At 36.9% G+C, this 18,392-nt stretch overlaps 1 protein-coding gene across 1 annotated transcript in view; it reads left to right on the top strand.

The window, feature by feature from the left end:
- The first annotated feature begins 11,980 nt into the window (after positions 1-11,980).
- LOC146000525 (disintegrin and metalloproteinase domain-containing protein 10-like) overlaps positions 11,981-18,392 on the top strand; it is a 38,074-nt gene continuing 31,662 nt past the window's right edge. The window contains exons 1-3 of the mRNA XM_083138271.1: positions 11,981-12,024; positions 15,420-16,093; positions 17,761-17,773. Of these exons, the coding sequence (XP_082994397.1) occupies positions 11,981-12,024; positions 15,420-16,093; positions 17,761-17,773 (731 nt within the window). The remainder of the gene's footprint in view (positions 12,025-15,419; positions 16,094-17,760; positions 17,774-18,392) is intronic.

Here is an 18,392-nt window from a genome sequence, read left to right as displayed (position 1 = left end):
CCCATAATTATAGTCCGGTATGCCAAAATGGTAGTACAGGAATGACAGCCGAAGAGGCAGATGGAAAGCACAATTTGTACTGATCCTTGAGTAGTAAAGTTGTATGACTCATTCCCTTGTTTCATGTTCTTCTGCCTACATCAATGTCGCAGTTTGAATATCGGGCAATTATTATGAGACAACAAACAAAGTTGTACTGGACAATAATTATGGGACAGAGGGAGTAATATTTTTTTGTGACTTGCAAACTGTAAGTTATAGCAATTACTGCCATGTCGAACAAAGTAAGGAAAGAACATTTGACTGCCATAACTAGGGGTGTCCAAGGATAAAAATTTGTGATGAGAACATGTGTAAAATTCAAGATTTTCACCATGTTCACAAATTTTGCAAGTTTACCCTTCCCGAAACTGGTCCAGAAATGGCAAATTTTATCAGTTCCGTATGATAAGATTTCCCTCCCCAATCATGTTTTGGGAAACTTACAATATTTGTGAACTGTAGGAGCTGGAGTCATTGGCTGTGAGTATGCGACTATTTTCGCAACAATTGGCACACATGTCTATTTGATTAACGATAAAGAGAAAATCCTCCCCCATCTTGACGAAGAGATCTCACCGTGAAAATCTTGAATTCTACACACTATCCCCCTCCCTCTTAAGTGATTGTTTTTGCACTTCTGAAATAAAAAGCCATTAATTTAAAAAAAATTTAGACACTTTTAGCAGAAAAAATACCAAGAAATAACCATTTCCCAACACAATCCTTTGGAATTTCTTGATTTTTCGGGATCTCGAAAAGTCGAAAATCATTTCCCCAAGTTGGCAATTCTCATGCTGTCATTTTGAATTACTTTTATTTTATACAGTAACCTTTGATGCATAAAAACATTGATCATTGGTGCCACGATGGAGAGCAGATTAAGTGCACTCTGCTTGATATCAATGCATCATGAAAAATTTCAAAATGATAAAGAATTGTTCATCATCAAAGTGATAGATATTTATGTAAAGGAAACAAGGCGAATCCGAATTCTATTTAAATAGTGGACTCAAGTCAGAATTTGTCAACAGCGCCAAGGTATTTTCACTCAATTTCAATTTTATAATTTGTAAAAAATTAATAACAAGGTAACAACTTCTGTAACTGAGGGTCAAGATATGAAATCTTACTTTGAGTCTCCCTGAGAAAAAATCCTGCGGACACCTTTGTACCACATTACAATTGTTAAGTTTGGATTGAACTCCATCCCTTATCACAAACCTCTATTTTACTTCTTTTGTATTGACCTGTGTTATCTCCCATGGCTCAATACTGTTGTCTTCATTACATTTAGCCATTGCATCATTCACCATAACATGTTTTTCCTTGTTCTTTGTTGTCTGACAAAAATTGTTTGCAAAGAACCACTATTGAATTTTCTGGGTGCCTTTGGATAATTCTATTGCTGTGTTGTTCCTAAACAGTATTCATTATTTGTTTAGTTGACTCTGTGGCAGCGAGTGACCACAGTGTGCTAAGATGGCGGGTGTCCCAGGTTTCGAATCCCAGTCTGGACATGGGTGTTCTTTATGACTGTATCTTCACCATATCATCACTCATTCTCATCATCATGAATAGACGAAAGTGACAGAAAAGTGATACTAAACAAAAATACATTTGTTTTTTTTTGTTTAAACATTTATTTTTTTGTTTAAGTGATCTTGCAGGATGGCAACTTTAGGACCATGGTAATATTCAAGTATAATTCCCACTTTTAAAGGCGAATTTTCCAAAAATTCAAGGGTACATGCAGATAGATGTTCTCTCTATTTCAATCCTACATATTAGTACCGTCTCTCACCACCCACACACAGATATAGTAACAATATAAAGGATCTGAGTCATTCCAATGGATCCAAAAATTCTAATTCAATTAAATGGTGTACATACTTCAAAAAATATTTAATTTATGGTGCAGAGTTTACATTTGCCATTTAACATACTAAGACTCGAAATGCATCTACAAACATAAATCACAAATGTTACGGCATATACTAATCTATGAAAGATTGTTAATTGCATAAAAATTTCAAACTCAATTTAACATCAACTTCAAGATATTTTAGCTTACAATAATCTTCCATCTGTCAGATAGATTGTTCTGCAAAGGATACTAACAAAGTAAACGGATTGAGAGAATTCTGTTCTATTTTCCACGCAGCTTTCTTTTCCTTCTTTGATAAAATGAAGCTGAACTGTGAAAAACGTGCCTCAGTGAATTTATAGACCTGTATAAATTCAGTGGAATTTTGATTCACAAAAGTTGCTATTTTCACGTGCACAGAAAAATCCATGCAGAATTAGAATTGGAAATGGTCGGGAAAAAATGGCTTTCTGCGGATTTTTTCACAAAAGTGTGTCAAATCAATGAAAATACAGGAGTTGGCAGTATTTTTCCTGTTTCATTGTTTTCGTTTAGCTCCCTACTGTAAAGCGGACACTCATTTCATAATATAAAATGCAATTTACAATATGAAATTCGTAGCTAGACATAAACATTGTTGAAACGGTTCCTACCGAGTGTTATCTTCATATTTTGGTTGGCTTATTAAATAAATCTTTGTAGTATAAACATATTTATGTAATTAGAATAGTTTTGTATGTTTTTTTTTTAATTTAACCTAATAGTATGATCAGTAAGATACTATTTACGATGTTTGAATTTGAAAAAAGAAAATACTGCTCTACCTTTAGAAAGTCTAGTATCAAATCTCTTTATATTAAATTTTGTGTTCAGTAAAATATGTATATTTGTATTCTGGCTTTCCAGTACATCATGCATAATTTGGATAAATGGCTGCTAACCCTGGTCACAGAGAAACTAGTGGTGTATTTTCGCTGCTTGTTGCAAAATTCTCAACATTTGTGAGACCTCAGCCCAGTAAATTTATTTCTTACAAGTCGATGCCCTGATGCCAACAATTTCACTGATAAATACATTTCTGATCTTTAAAGTTTATATGGAAATTAATATGCACCCTTAATTAATATTTATATATCAACTCTGGCATAATCATGGTTCAATTGTGTATAGACTTGCTGTCAAATACAAAATTAGATTAAAAAAATTAGTCGTCAACCCCTGGACGACGGACCTTTTGCCGCCCAGAGGTTGAAAAACACTGGCACTAAAACTGAAGCAGAAGCAAATAAGACTGGTCGCAAATGTCAAGCAAAAAAAATCCTATTTGAGAACTCTGGACTGGACCTACAGATTGAAATGAGATCCGAAGCACTCTGACCACTGAGGTTCAATCTTCTTGTTACAAGGCAACATTAATAATTTATTCCACTCCAGAGGCCCATTTGTGATTATAAAAGGAAACTTCTATCAAAAAGCCGGCCTTTTTACAACAATAGTACTAGCAATTTGTTCTCTGTGATTTATAGGCTAAATTAAATCTTAATGTCTGATGAAGTAGCTAACAATCTTGTTAAGTTTAGAGAATATTAAGACCAAACCAACACATGACAGTGGGGGGGCCATGACAACTGACATGGGCCCCTTCAGTCTGTAAGCAAGCATCCACCATGCATGCACAAGCAAGACCGAGGTGAAATGATGTGCGCCATTGAAGGAGCTTTCAGACTGAAGTCACAGATGACGAGCGACACAGTCGCATTCAGTATAAAGCAAAACATTCACCGTGCATACCATTGAGAAAACAGTGCAGTCCGAGCAACATGTTTAGGTCGTTGTCACACTTTGTTTTAAAAGGTTGAATGGTTTACTGAGAGTCTGCTTCCAAGTGACTGACACATGTCACTTGTTGCTTCGGTCTGAAAGTTCCCTGAGAAATTAGTACAGGCCAAGTAACAAGCGACACTTGCTTCGGGGTCATTGGATGTCAATTCATCCAGGTCATGTCACCCACCGTCCCCGATTTTGATTAAATTCAGTATACTTATACAATTTTTAATGCTGATTACAAAAACGACAATATTTTTTAGATTGGCCTAGGGGTTCAGAAGTTAACGCACTTTCTAAAATCTCCGTGTACGCCACTTGCAGATCCACTTTGAATGACACGCATTAGGTTGTAAATGATAGTATCTTTCCTCAGGTTTGCCGTAGAAACTTCAAGTTTCTTTTCTTTTGTTAAAAATGGTGTAAGCTTTCATTCAAATAAGGTTTCAGATGAATGTATTAATAACCATGTATTTTTATGTATAGTTCCATGTAATTTTTAGAAGAATAAATTACTTACTTCAATAGCAAATTTCGTGCAATACCCCCCCCCCCCTTTCAATTTCCCACCAATTTTATATGTGGGTAGCTCGGAGTGTGTTCTAATGCCTGATGGAAGAATTGGGATGGGCGGTTCAGAGACAGGGTGATAAAAAAACCTGAGGGAAAATACCATAATTTATAACCTATTGTGTGTTATTCAAGGTGGAGCTGCAAGTGGCGTACACAGAGATTTTAAAGAGCACGCCAAGTTACATGCTTGGTCACATGACAAGTGGAGTTGTTGTTCATTTGTTTGAAATTGCAGAGGTAGAAAGCCAGCAAGTTGTTTGTTGCAGTTCTTCAAATGTGTGGAAATGTATGTATAAGAACATTTGCTATGTGATTTCTGTGGTGAAACACAAGTGTTTAAAATGTGGAAAAGCAACGTGTTCTCGGTTATATCTACTGATCGTATTTGGCACTGAAGTCGAAGTGCAGTTTGAAAGATTTACACTTCCAGTCAACGCCTTCAAGACCACACTGCAAGATCATTCTCGAAGTATACTCGCTTCAAGTACGGTCTTGCATCTTTTGGACACGGCCTGATACTCTCTTTGAATATTCCATAATTCATGTATTAATGTTAAATTTCAAGGGTACATATTAATTAATGTATAAAGTTGAAAAAAATAGGATGATATTTGCGAGAAAAATTGTTGGGATCGGAGCATCAACTTTGAAAATACGAATTTACTGGGCTGTGGGCTTACAAATGTAGAGAACCACTGTTGTTCAGAGCATCCATTTTCTTGTTCACCTTCGACGCTTCATCATTTACAAATGATTTTCCTATGAGATCATGGCACATGGCAATGAAGGAGATTTCGAATCAACATTTTTAAAACTTTGTTTACATCACCTATCCCAATACATGTTTATAAACCTTTACTGTACACTAATGCCTTGCAATAACAAGTTAGTATTATGTCACTCATTAAGGAGAAGTCTGATTAGATAGTGTGTCTAACTTGGCTTGGATATCACCCTTTTTGTGCTACATTTTCCAGTGATTCTTCCATTTCTAGTAGATTCAGCCACATGTGATAGATATTGAAATAATTTAATGTGTGTCTATTCAGCCGACATCAGTGTTACTATTAATACCATGATCCTGGGTGGATTACAGTTGTAACTTTATGCACACAAAATATGCCTGTTATGGCATGCAAGACCTTTTAACACATATTTTGATTTTGTATTTGCTAAACAAGTTGTGATTGATCAATAGTTCCAAAGTTATTGAACCTTGCAGTTAGCTACAATACTTATTGGTCAAATATGGGTCACAATTTTTGTTGTGCACCACCTTCTTCCACAGGCTATAGCTTTAGAACTATTTCTCAGAGAAACCTAATATTTGTATAGAACCTTTCCATACATAACTGGACCATCATCCAAATCCAAGACTTTCTGAAATTGGTCTGACAAGGAATGACCCATATAATTTCTTTACTGATATTTAAAAGTAGTTGCGGTAGCTCAGTCATTAAGGCGTCTGACTACCATGTGAGAGACCCGGGTTCGATCACCGGCGGGGGAGAACCAGGAATTTTTCCACCTGTTCAAGCAGCTCCGATGCCCACCCAGCATCGTATAAAGTGGGTACCTAGAGAAAACTCAGGGGGGGGGGGTAAAGGCAGCCAGGGGCGTGGTGCTGATCACATCACCCCCACCTTCGGCTGTGATCAAGATATTGTGGGGACCTAACCTCACACCCCCTATACGCCATCATGGCTTGGTGCATAACACAGGGGAGCACTTTACTTTACTGATATTTAAAAACTGTTTAAGCTATGTATATGATGCATCATATCTGGTTGAAAATATATGTAACTTTTTGAATTTGGTATTGCCTAGCCTTTTTATATAAATAAAGTTTACTATAAGTTGTCTTACTTCTGTGTACATGGACATCTCCAGGATCTTTTCGAGGGGGGTGGGCAGGAATATTTTTACCCCTCCAAAAAAAAAACACTATTTCAGTCTGAAATTATCATGTTTCTTCAATGAATTTATAATAAATAACATGAATTACGGTGACTGAAATGAAATTATGTGTGAAATATGTAGTTTTTAGGTGGACAGTCATTTTCCTTGGCTCCTTTCGGATGTCCATATCTGTGTATGTAAATTACAGTGGCACATTCTCCAATTACCACGTTTACATACATTACAACTTTTTTCATATTGTATTTCATTTAAAGTATGGTTTATTGCTCATTATATATTCTGCAAGCTACGAAAACAAGCTTCTAAACCAGAATTTAAGTAAATTATTTAAAAAACTTGAAAACTGGACTCCATCACACCCTTCTGATGACCAGGTTTCCTCCCAGATTGTAGGTACGGGAGACGAAAATAAAGTAGGACGAGTGGTTATTTAAAAACATGAGGCTTCAGGGTGCTTGGCAGAGGCAGTGTTGTTATGTGAAGGGAAATTTATCTTGGTACAGGGAAACCTATGTCCAATTGTAGGTAAAGAGGTAATTTTATGAAAAATTAAAAAAAAGCAGAAAATTTGAAGTTGTTGGATTTCCATTTTCTTTTATTTACTAGCATGCCTTCATTAGTGTTTTCTTCTATTACATATATTACATCTATTACATAGGCCTATATCTGGTACACCAGATCAAATTTTCAGAAACCTGTGCGTTACTGTATAAAAAGCAGGGTACCAGTTAGATATAGTGAAAACACATTTAACTCGTTTATTTCCGAATTATTTACATTTGTACTTACCTTATATGCATAGCGGAACATTTTTCAACTTGGGATTATGTTTTTTTTCACTGAAAAAAGAGTAATTTTTCACATTACAAGTATTTATTGGTCGTTGCTAATTCGCTTTCGTGACACACAATATGGCGGGCAAATCTTGACTCACGTTGTCTATCGTCAGCTGATATGCAGTGTTTCCAAACTTATGAACCAAAAAATGCTGCACAAACTATTCACAAAAGGTTTTTAAGCGAAAATTGATCCACAAACCATTCAAGGAAGGTTAGGTTCAGTTAGGTTAGGCAAACATAGAAAATTAAATTGGGGGAAAAAACCGCTCACACATCATCTTGTAAAACTACCGTGTGGTTGCTACACTAACACTTATTAACCGAAAAATGATGGTTTTTAGGCTAACATTGATCCACAAACCATTCACAGAAGGTTAGGTTAAGCAAAAATAGAAAATTAAATTGGTAAAAAAAAAACTCGCTCATATGTCATCTTGTAAAACGACTGCGTGGTTGCTACACTGACAGGGGATTACATATTCGAATGCACGGAACATTTGATTCACGTAGTCGACGGTAATGGTGGCATGAGCTATCGTGCAACAGAGATACATTAATGTCGAAAATGACATTATTTACCGGCCGAATAAGTTGCACGAATCGAAAGAACACTATTCGCAGCTTCCAAAAGTCCACAGGAACTCAATTCCACAAGTACTTTCCCATCATTTCTCCTGTAAATTTGAAGAATTCTGTTTTCACTATATATAACTGTTACCAAACGCAGAATTTATACTAGCATTAACATGAACTCATTTCCTAAAGTATATATTTTGGTCCTTTTCATCATGGACATAATGGCATATTAACTTTGTGTTCTGTAATTTATCATCAAATTCTAAACAGGGTCATTCCATGTGAAAATGGTAAAAGAACTAAACCTGACCCACCTAACTACGAAAGTATGAGTGCAAAATGTGCAATTTTTTCAACACCTTTAAATTGCAGTATTTTGGCAATCATGGCACCTGTAGAAGGGTATTGAACAAAATCTTCAAACATTTTGATACACGAATGACTGGTGTCAAGCACATGGGGCCGTTTACCCACCATACCCCTCCAGAATTACATTGAAATTTATATTAATCAACAGTTTTTGATGTTTTGCGTAATATAATATTAGTTGCAGCGTGTGGAAAACACAAATAACTGAGATATTCGATCATAAAGTATGACCAGCAAAAGCAAAAACCTGCCATTTTGGAGTGCTTCCGCCAATTTTTTATTATTGAAACCCTTTATATGCCAACTCAAATAGCAAAAGAACAAGTCGATAATAACTATTGGTACCAAACCTAACTTAACTATGTAAAATTATACTTGCTGTTGTAGAATGTCGTTTTGGGTGCTAGATTCAATTGCACGAAGCTTTCAGGCTCTTATTGGTACATTATAGCACATTTTCGCGAGCTAAAATCAACTGAAAACGTTCACAAACAACAAAATATTCATATACCATGCAAAACCTTTCACATTCTATAGGGGGTGTACACAGGGTCATGGGTACCAAACTCCACAGTGTGTGTTAACAGACGTAAATCGGAATCGAACCATGTAGAAATTACGTACGTAGCATGATGAAATCGCAATAAAACAAAAGGAACTTGGGCCCCAAAATCACTATAAATTGGGCATTTATGAAAAAATGTGGGGGTTGTACGGATATATCACTACCTCACGTAACACACTCATATCAACATGTTTCAAGAAGGTTGCACTAAAATATCATTAACTAAGTGACTGTAAATTGGGCATTTGTGAAAAAATGTGGGGTTTGTGCTGATAAATCACTGCCTCGCAGTACATACCCATATCAACATGTTGCATATTGCTGGAATCTTGCACTAAACGATCATTACGCGAATGCTAAGGTTTCTCTTACAGACATTTCTTTCCTCACAGCTCCTCTTGCAGTTTTCAGTATCATAATTTTATACTCTAGTTACTGCATTATTGATTCAACTGTCTTGTCTACTCACTTTCGGGAGTTTGTATCTTGCAGTTTTCAATATAATTTTATACTCCAGTTATTGCATTATCATCATTATTGATTCAACTGTCTACTAACTTTCGGGAGTTTGTAAAAGAATTTCACCTGAAAATGATATCAATCGACAAATTATTCACACTCTTCTTTATAATTAACATATATTCAATTGATATACAGAATAGGACAACAACAAACAACACGCTTCGGTATCTGATCTTCATTTGTTTACATGACGATTGCGTGAGGCCCCTTAATCAGGATTTCATCATCACTTCCGGTGCTAGTCCTGTCCTATGTGGAAAAAGAAATTTCGCCGCCGGAAGAACAGCGGAGACAAAAGACATGCGACTTCGTGTAACGTGACGTTTAGCAGTGGTACCAGCACAACCGTACTAAAAGAAGTCCAAATTCACGGAGCAGAATTTGTCAAAGTCAAAACATCTGTGCCTGTGTCTGTTCTGGGTTAAATAATAGAAGGGAGGAACCCCCTGGCCTTCCTGCCTCGAACCACATACATTCAGGGGCAGTGGCGCAACCACAGGGGGTCAAACCTTCGATGGAAGTCAATTCTGGGGGGGGGGGCAAACGATGACGTCCATGGGAACTTGCAGAGGAGCAATTGCCCTTCGAATTCAAGTTTTATGCAAATAAAAATACATTTCGTAAAATTATCTTGCTCGCTTCTCTTTTCTCGGTATCGTCAACTTCAGAGCCGTAGCTGAGGGGCGGAGGGAGTCCGCCATGGCGCCCCGTGATATTATTTTCGCCCTATTAGGGACAAATAGGGGGAAACATTGACGGCCAAGGGCACGTGCGGGGGGGGGGGTCACAGAGGAGCCGAGATATCTCAATTAAAAATGTTGTAAAAGAGAGAATGCCATGGCGCCTCATGAAATTATTTGCACCCTATTAAATCAATATTGTTTTCAGTTACAAAAATTGGATCTAAAAGTTTTCTTGCTCGCAAATATCATTCTTTTCTGTAATATATTTACATAATATGTGTTGTATATATGTATTGAATAAACTTTGAATACGTACACAATTTAGTGTTAGCATGTTTCATATGTATTTTCTCATTTTATGTCGCTCCATGTTGCATATGTGTAAAACATATCTTGTACATGAAAGTTATACATGTTATGTACAAAAGAAATATCTTAGGAATTTCTTAGTTGAAGAAATATTGATCGTTTCTTCCAAACAAATGCTTTGGCACCGACTTGGCGACTTCTACTCCCTTTTGACGTAATTTATGAGGATAATAACATCTTTGATATTACTACTACTACTACCACTAGTGGTAGTAGTAGGAGTAGTAGCAGCAGTAATAATCATAATAATAATGATGCTATTATTATTAGTAGTAGTACTTTTATCCTGGTACTTGCCCCCCCCAGACAAACATTCTTGGTTGCGCCTCTGTTCAAGGATTCGCACTTATGTCCTGGCACCTTGAAATGAAACCAGGACGTCAATTTCTCGGAATTACAGTTCTCCCATTTCTTGTGTGTGCTCAGAACTTTATTATATATTTATTTAATTTATTTCTTTTTAATTTTGTTTTGTTCTTGATGATTCCGAAGTTTCGGTAAATCATTTCCCGAAGTCAGGATTGGGACGAGAATATTTTTTCCGATCCAGTACTGACATTTCGTGATTCCGCACACACCTAAACATAATACAAATGCAAAAAAATCCAGCAGGTCTCTAACCAAAGATCCTTTGTCGTGCCAGCAATGGCGGCGATTAGGGGGGGTGCAGTTGTCCCACACTTTTTGCCACTTTTGCTCCCACACTATGCTAAACTTTATATTTCAAGGGAAAGTAAACTGTTCTTGCCCCCAGTTTTGGAACTCAATCCCCGCCACTGCGTGCCAGTATAGACATGGTATTGAAAATCGGTAATATAAGGATGAGAATGAAAACGATTAGCAATTTTCCAGATTTATAATTATTTTATTATTTAATATGAATCTTTAATTTTTTTTCGGCTTGTTATGATTCACTTACTTAATCGATCGTTGTGCCTCCTAGTGGAAGGATCGAACTAGAACATCTGTTCACTATTTGAAAAATGAAGTGCAATATCAAGAAATTTAGCTCTAATATTGTTATTATTTATAGTACATCGCGTTCAATGAATAAGCTAGTGATGTAGTTACAACAGTAATTATAATCAAGAATTGATTATGAAACTGTAGATATTGTGTGAAGTTCTGAAAATATTATTTGCATTTTAAACACATAATGGCATATGTTTACGTATTGTACTTGCTTCTGTTGCTAGTTTTGAGGGAACAGTTAATTTCCACTACACCACGACTTGCAAGACAAACTGCTGGATTTAGTGCAAAAATGTTGAAAGACTATAAATTAGTTTCCACTTATTTGTCACGTGGTTCTGGAAAGAGGAATCATACATCAAGAAACATAAGAAGTCACGATACTTGTTATTACTTGCGTATAAATATACAAAGAAAACTTCACGAGTTCTGTGTAATGAAAAAGCCACTGGCAGAAATGGATATTGCAAGTGCTGACACGAAAATTGTAGTTTTGGAACTGTCAAACAGAAATGTTTATTCTTTGAGAGATCTGGACATCTTCGTGGCCACCGGATACGAAATAAATCATCCATACTCCAGTGCTGTTTATGGATATATTGAAGGGAATAGTTTCTTCGGAAAACTTTACGTTAATAAAAATATATATTATGTCGAGCAAATTACCAAATTTCCAACGATAATGAAACATTTGCGAAGCAAGAACATACACCTTGAAAGGAAATTAGGACTACTATATGAGACGAAGAATGGTGAATTTAATAGTTTTTTGGAAAAGGATGGTCTTTACTTCAGCAGGTTAAACACAACTGTCGAATTTGAACCGAAACTTGGAAAATCATTTCGCAAAACACCAGTTGAGATGTCACTGAAGACTTCACCATATGCAAAACAGTCTAAGAAAGGGTAGGTTCTAATGCTACAATACTTTATGTACTAATTACATGCTCACTTACAGAGCAGTGGATTAAAAATTTTATCAACTAGAACCAACTATCATAGCACATTGGTATTTTGTACTATAATTGAAATAGAAATGAATATTACCTTCTGGAACAAAAGTTCATTCTTTGAAAGCTGAATATTTAAAAGCTTTCATGTCTCTTGTAGAGTTAATTCTGAATGTTCAAAAAATATATATTACTGAAGCTCTAGTAGTTATATTTTGTTATATGGTCCCGGGTTCGATACCCGGTAAAGGCACATTGCACAGTGGTTCGAATCCCAATTTAAACTGTAGGTCCAGTCTCCATTAGCCTGTCTATGCATAAAGTGGACTTATAACAATATTTTGATATAAACATGCACTTCCTTCATTTTCAATTAACAAATCTGTGGGTACGCGCATGCTCGGACCAGATATCTAACAAATCTAGAATTTTGTGATCACGTATTATTTTTAAAAAATCATGCTATCAAATTAATATATATATTCATATACTTTTAACTGCGGTAATGCTTGGATATGTGGCAAATGATCATAAAATGTATATTCACAAGTCGTGGTAAGTATTAATCAAACGTACGAATAGGTTCTAACTGTTTTTCCGTCGTTGCATATCAGGTTCCAGCATACACCAATAGAAATGTAGTAGCATTTTATGAACGTTCTAAGTAAAGAACATGTATTAACATTCTCTTTTCACATGACACTAATTTTTCAAATAAGTATTATGCCCTACCAACTCAAGTCGTTTCATTATAGTAATAATCACAATGAACTAATATTTTATAAAGAATTTGGGTTACACGTGCTAACGTAATACGATCAGCTAACTTCTGACATCCTAGTAGTACAATTATCGCTTGTCATTAAAGTTAAGCTTCAGATTTCTTCTCCTTGATGGATAATATGATAATTTAGATGACAGAAAGAAAACCCTCTTAGAATTAGGGAGAGGCTTTGTTTCTCCGATTGATAACGAATTCAGAATTTAGAATTGAGGAATATAGAACTTGAGAAAAATAAATGGAGAAGGGTGAAATTCCCTGACCAATTAGAACACTGGTATTTACAAAATCTGTGTTAATTTCTAGGCTGATAGGGTCCAGTCTCGAATAGCCTATCTGTGCATAAAATTGACTTGAATTTTAACAAAGTTTGACAAATATTTGCAAAGGTTTTAAGTATAAATGGAGTCAATTACCTTCTATGGTAGTAAAGTCCGTATAAGGTAGATTAAGTTCACCTTCACAGTTATGATTTGCTTCTGTTGCTGAAAGTGATAATGTCATTTCCTTGTAATCAAGAGACCCTGGCATCGATAATCGGTGGAAGCAAGTTGCACAATGATTCGGGTCCCACCCAGTCCCGATTAGTCTATTTATGCACAGGGCCGGATTTACCTCTTTTCCGCCTCTAGGCCAAACAAGCTCTGCTGCCCCCTATACCATTTATCAAGAATGAAAAAAATCATTATTTTCTGTATTACTATTTTTATTATTAACAGCATGCAGTATTAATTAAATGATAGTTACATACAAAAATGTAACAAAGCGATATAACATAAGTCATACTCTTTGATCACTCATAATGAGCGTAATGACGTTTTAAACTTACCCCCCACAAACGCACGTCGGACACTGACACACGCGAGACGCGACGCACCACCTACTTCTTGAATAATATTTTCGAGCAACTAACAGTAGAATAGTACAATCCGAAACCCTTTTAATAATGCTTGCGCCAACAGTTTAATTCTCAACAATTCAACGCGAATCACATGCTTTGATATGCGGCCAATGCCGGCAGTAAAAAGGAACGGCGTTCCTGGAACGCAACCAAGCCGGTCTTTCAAAAGCCAGCGGCAGGCTCCACGTTCTTGCCACAATCGCCGACCCGGCTCAGCACAATACTGTACATTCGAAGCAACAACGTCGGTAATTAAAACAATAAATTAGTAAACTAGTTCCGAGCCCTGCCAGCCTATCTCTCGTAAGAAATATTCTTCGTTAACTTATATTTACAAAACAACTACATTAAGTCATTCGATTCGTGTGTCCGGAGAAAAGAAAAGGCAATCCAAGAATTGGGTATTCCTTATAAATTTAAAACAAACAAAGTGCCGCTCTAGGCCCGGGCCTATGAGGTCTATTGGGAAATCCGGGTCTGTCTGTGCATAAAAATGAGCTTAAAACAGATTCGGACTCTTCCAAAGCAATTATGCTTTCTCACATCGAATGGTTTAAATGTATAGTTTATCTGTAAGATTTATTTCCTTATGGACTCTTCGGTAACCGAGTTGGTCTCATTATCTTGGCAGCGACGTTTCACGGCTCGAGTTCTGGAATGAACACGGGTGTTCCTTAGTGAGTGTGAGAGTGTCCTTTCATTAATTAATTTTATCTAATCATCATTAACCCTCATCGTCGCGATTAGCCTAAAGAGGTAGAAAAAAGAGATTTAAATAAGAAAAAATCAAATGACATGTAAGAAATGTGAACATTTCCTCATGTTGTAGAATTGAAGAGTCATCCTAGTATTCGATAGGCTATATGATCACGTAACTGGTTGAAGGAATCTATTGAAGTTTACCCTTTCTTTCATAGTACTTGATTTCCTCAGGCATTGGTGCATTTGTAAACATACATATACACAATGGCGGCGACTGGTGGCAAAACCTGAGGGCAAGGACAGTTTACTTTCTCTTGGTAAACAAGACTTAGTATTAAGAGCCCATAGTATGGGGTCAAAAAATAGGGTGTTGCTAACCCCCACACGCTCCCCTAATCACCGCCACTGCATAAACACACACATTTTGATGTAGCTATTGGAATGATTCACTGTCTAACTCGTATTTGTTAGAGGTAGAATTTTCAAATACGTGAAATGAAAAGCAACTGCATTACTGACAGTAATTGACTGTATTCCTTCCCACCATATATGAGGAAGCATCCAAAAGTTCCTGGAATCGTGACCTTTTAGTTGAATTGGATGAGGTATGACAACACTGCTTCACTGAGTACGCGTAGTAGGCATACAAGGATATCTCTGATTGAATTATGCATTGGGCAATGTGATTGCATCAGGGAGAAAAGAGATTGCTGAGCAGGAATAATAAATAATATCTATCAAAGGATGAAATAATGACATATGTACGTTATTCTAAACTTAATGTGCAGTTTTGATTGGAAGATAATTGACATTTAGAAAATATCGTTAATAGCGTGACATTCAAGAGCACGAGACCAACTCGTGAAAGTAGTATTCAGAAGAAATGAAATGGAAACACCACCGTAAATGTTAATGCACCATCATTCTGTAACTAAGATATGATATGTTCTGCCTCACTGTCTTGCAGGACGACATCCTCCCTGTGCTCAGCAATACTTATGGCAGACAGCTCGTTCTACTTGGCCATGGCGGAGGAGTGTGTGAACCAAGCCGTCAACCTCATGGTGCAAACTCTGGCAGAAGTTGACGCCATTTTCCGCCCGACAGACTTCGATTTCGATGGCATTCCGGACAACATTGGCTTCTCTGTCCATCGAGTGATCGTCCTCACGTCAAAGAAAGAGAAGCACGACATACTTCCAGGTGATGGCAATAAAGATCCTCTGGTATTTCTCGAGGCATTTGGCACCTACACTCTCGACGACGCTTGCGTAGGGGTTATATTCACTTACCACACCTTCGTCAATGCCGTGATGGGACTTTCGTTTGTCGCTGGTGACAAAGCAACGATTGGCGGTATCTGCCAGAGGCGCGTAGATAGAACTAGCCACAACGCTCTAGCAGTAACCTGGCAGCTGCCGTCAGGGGATCTGCTGCCTAAGAAGGTGAGAACCTTAAACCTTGCACACGAGCTGGGTCATATGTTCGGAGCTTTCCACGACGACGAGACGTGTGAAGAAGATGGCGTTCATATCATGCATAAAAATGTCCTGAAGGGGAAAGACAGCAGCAATTACAAGTTTTCCTCTTGCAGCAGAAGGAAGATAGCTAGGGTACTTGAAGAGAAGGGAGTTTGTTTGCGTGAGTCACACGAACCTTTCTGTGGAAACGGTAATGCTTTCAAATACTTGGTAGTGTCTAGTTGTACAAGAAACCATAGAGGGGCACGTATTTGTATGACTAATGCATTTATAAGATCTATACTATGTGAAGTAGGGTTAGTTTATCAGTCTTCAAATATTGTCTCTCAAGGTGACCAACCTTCGACCATGAATTTAAGGGAGATCTAGTGGCGAAAATTTTTTCGCACATGTTCATGGGATGGATAATATTCAAGAGAAGAATTAATTTACATTTTATATAAAATATAGGGTCACAATACAGTATAAAATTTTACAAATTTGCATGTTTCTTAGTTCTGACTGTACATTGTCCACTGATGCTGCAGAACCAAGCATTTTTTTTTAAATGGACAAATTTCAAAAACACTTTAGAACTATACTCGCAATTAATTGTTTTGTACGGCTCGCCGAACTCCTATTATGTCGGAATGAATTTAAATTTTGAGATCTTCCTTTCTAATGGAATATACGGGAGCCGAGAGGATAAGAAATAACTATAATACAGGAGTTACCAGGAAATACGGGGCAGTTGATCACCCCACTCAAGGCACTAGCAGTAAAAACACTAGTACCGTGTATTTCTTTTGTATTTCTGAAGTACGGCCGGGCGTTATTCCTGGCCTCCAATAGCATAAGAGCTGTTTCGATTGGCTGTTTCGAGCTGATTGGCTGTTTCGAGCGCCTACGGTGACACGTAGGATAGACAATCCCGTAAGTAACCAATCACGTCGTCTACGTACTCCAGTGAGCCAACAGCTTAGATGAAAGAGGAGGGTTCACGGCGGAAGATACAACGGCTCTGGTATAGTGTCCATGAGCGTAATAAAAAGGAGGTGGAAATAGATCCGTACCGCCGTAACAAGTGGAAACGTACACCCCTCCTCCATCGTTCCCCGGATTTTAGGAACAATATTTTGGTTATTGATATGTAATAGTCTCACTATTAACTTATTAATTTGAATTTTTTTTTTACATACCCCTATTTGCCACTTTGCAACCCTCTTGGAACCTATTCTAAAATGTTTATGCCCCCGTGCTGGCCGTAACCATATTTCCTATCAGAGATATCTAGAGAAGAACGAAATCAAACAAGATGAAGATTAATTTGAATGATCTAGAAGGAATTCTAAATAGATGTAAATTCAGAATTTGGATTATATCGACATTTTTTTCAAAACATGAGAAATCTTCTAAAAAGTAACTGCTGGGTCATATGAAAGGTCCAACGATGCCTTGCGATCACACCCTTGGATTTTTTTGTGCAATTCCACCATCATATGAATAGGATTACTGGGCATAATACTTAAATTGATTTATTTTATTCAACATAGTAAAGTCTATTGGAGGTGTCTGATTCCCACAACTTCTTTTCGGTGCGCCTATGGTGTCGAAATTTGGATCGCATTCTTTGTTTTCTTGGTAATTATAAGAGCCCCGATTTCTAGACAGGCAAAAGTCACTAACGAGTGTATAATTTTCGAATAACAAAAACAGTATTGTGTATTTATATATAAAAATGTTGAAAATCCCCAGTTCTAAAACCATTTAGATTAAATGAAGAGTTGTAGCGTATATTAAGAATTTCTAAGCTACTTTCCAGTCATGATTTTTTTTCTATTCTTTCAGAAAGTAATACAGAGTATGTCTATATTCAAGAAAAAAAATCATCTCACCTGCACAAGAAACAATGAGACCATATTTCAATTAAAAATCTATTCTCAACCCAAAAAATTTCACGGCCACGAAAACACACTTTTCGCAGTTGATACATTATTTATTCTATGTTCCTTTTTGGGGCATTTTAGGGTGCCACACGCACTAACAATCGAATTAGAATATAACAGTTAAAACAGGCAATCTTAGACAATGTTATTTATATAATGTGACTGTTGTATCCAGAAACGAAATTATGCACTGAAACCCTATGAATCTGTTCACCTGAGAGAGTCAATCTGTCGATAGCTGCTCCTTTCGGAATGAACGTGTCGATTCACCGCAGAGCATCTCGTAGCACAATATAATTCTAATGTCCGGCGGAAGATGGCACTGGTGGCTCTATCGTGTATCGAGCTTTACAATGAGTGGTCAAGTTGCGAGTGCATGACATTGGCATTATGCCGTGATGTACTGCTGAGGGAAATAAAGGAAAATGCGGTTACTTTACGTTGATGAAACTAAGAAGCATTGACAACGACGCCTGTGGAGAGCAGGAACATTCAATATTGCACTGGATGTCTCATGTAAAATGCGTAAAAGTT

The sequence above is a fragment of the Lepisma saccharinum genome, chromosome 16, assembly GCF_977018435.1.
Source record: "Lepisma saccharinum chromosome 16, izLepSacc3.1, whole genome shotgun sequence".
Classification (NCBI taxonomy): Eukaryota; Metazoa; Arthropoda; class Insecta; order Zygentoma; family Lepismatidae; genus Lepisma; species Lepisma saccharinum.
This window is presented reverse-complemented; position numbering and strand designations above follow the sequence as displayed.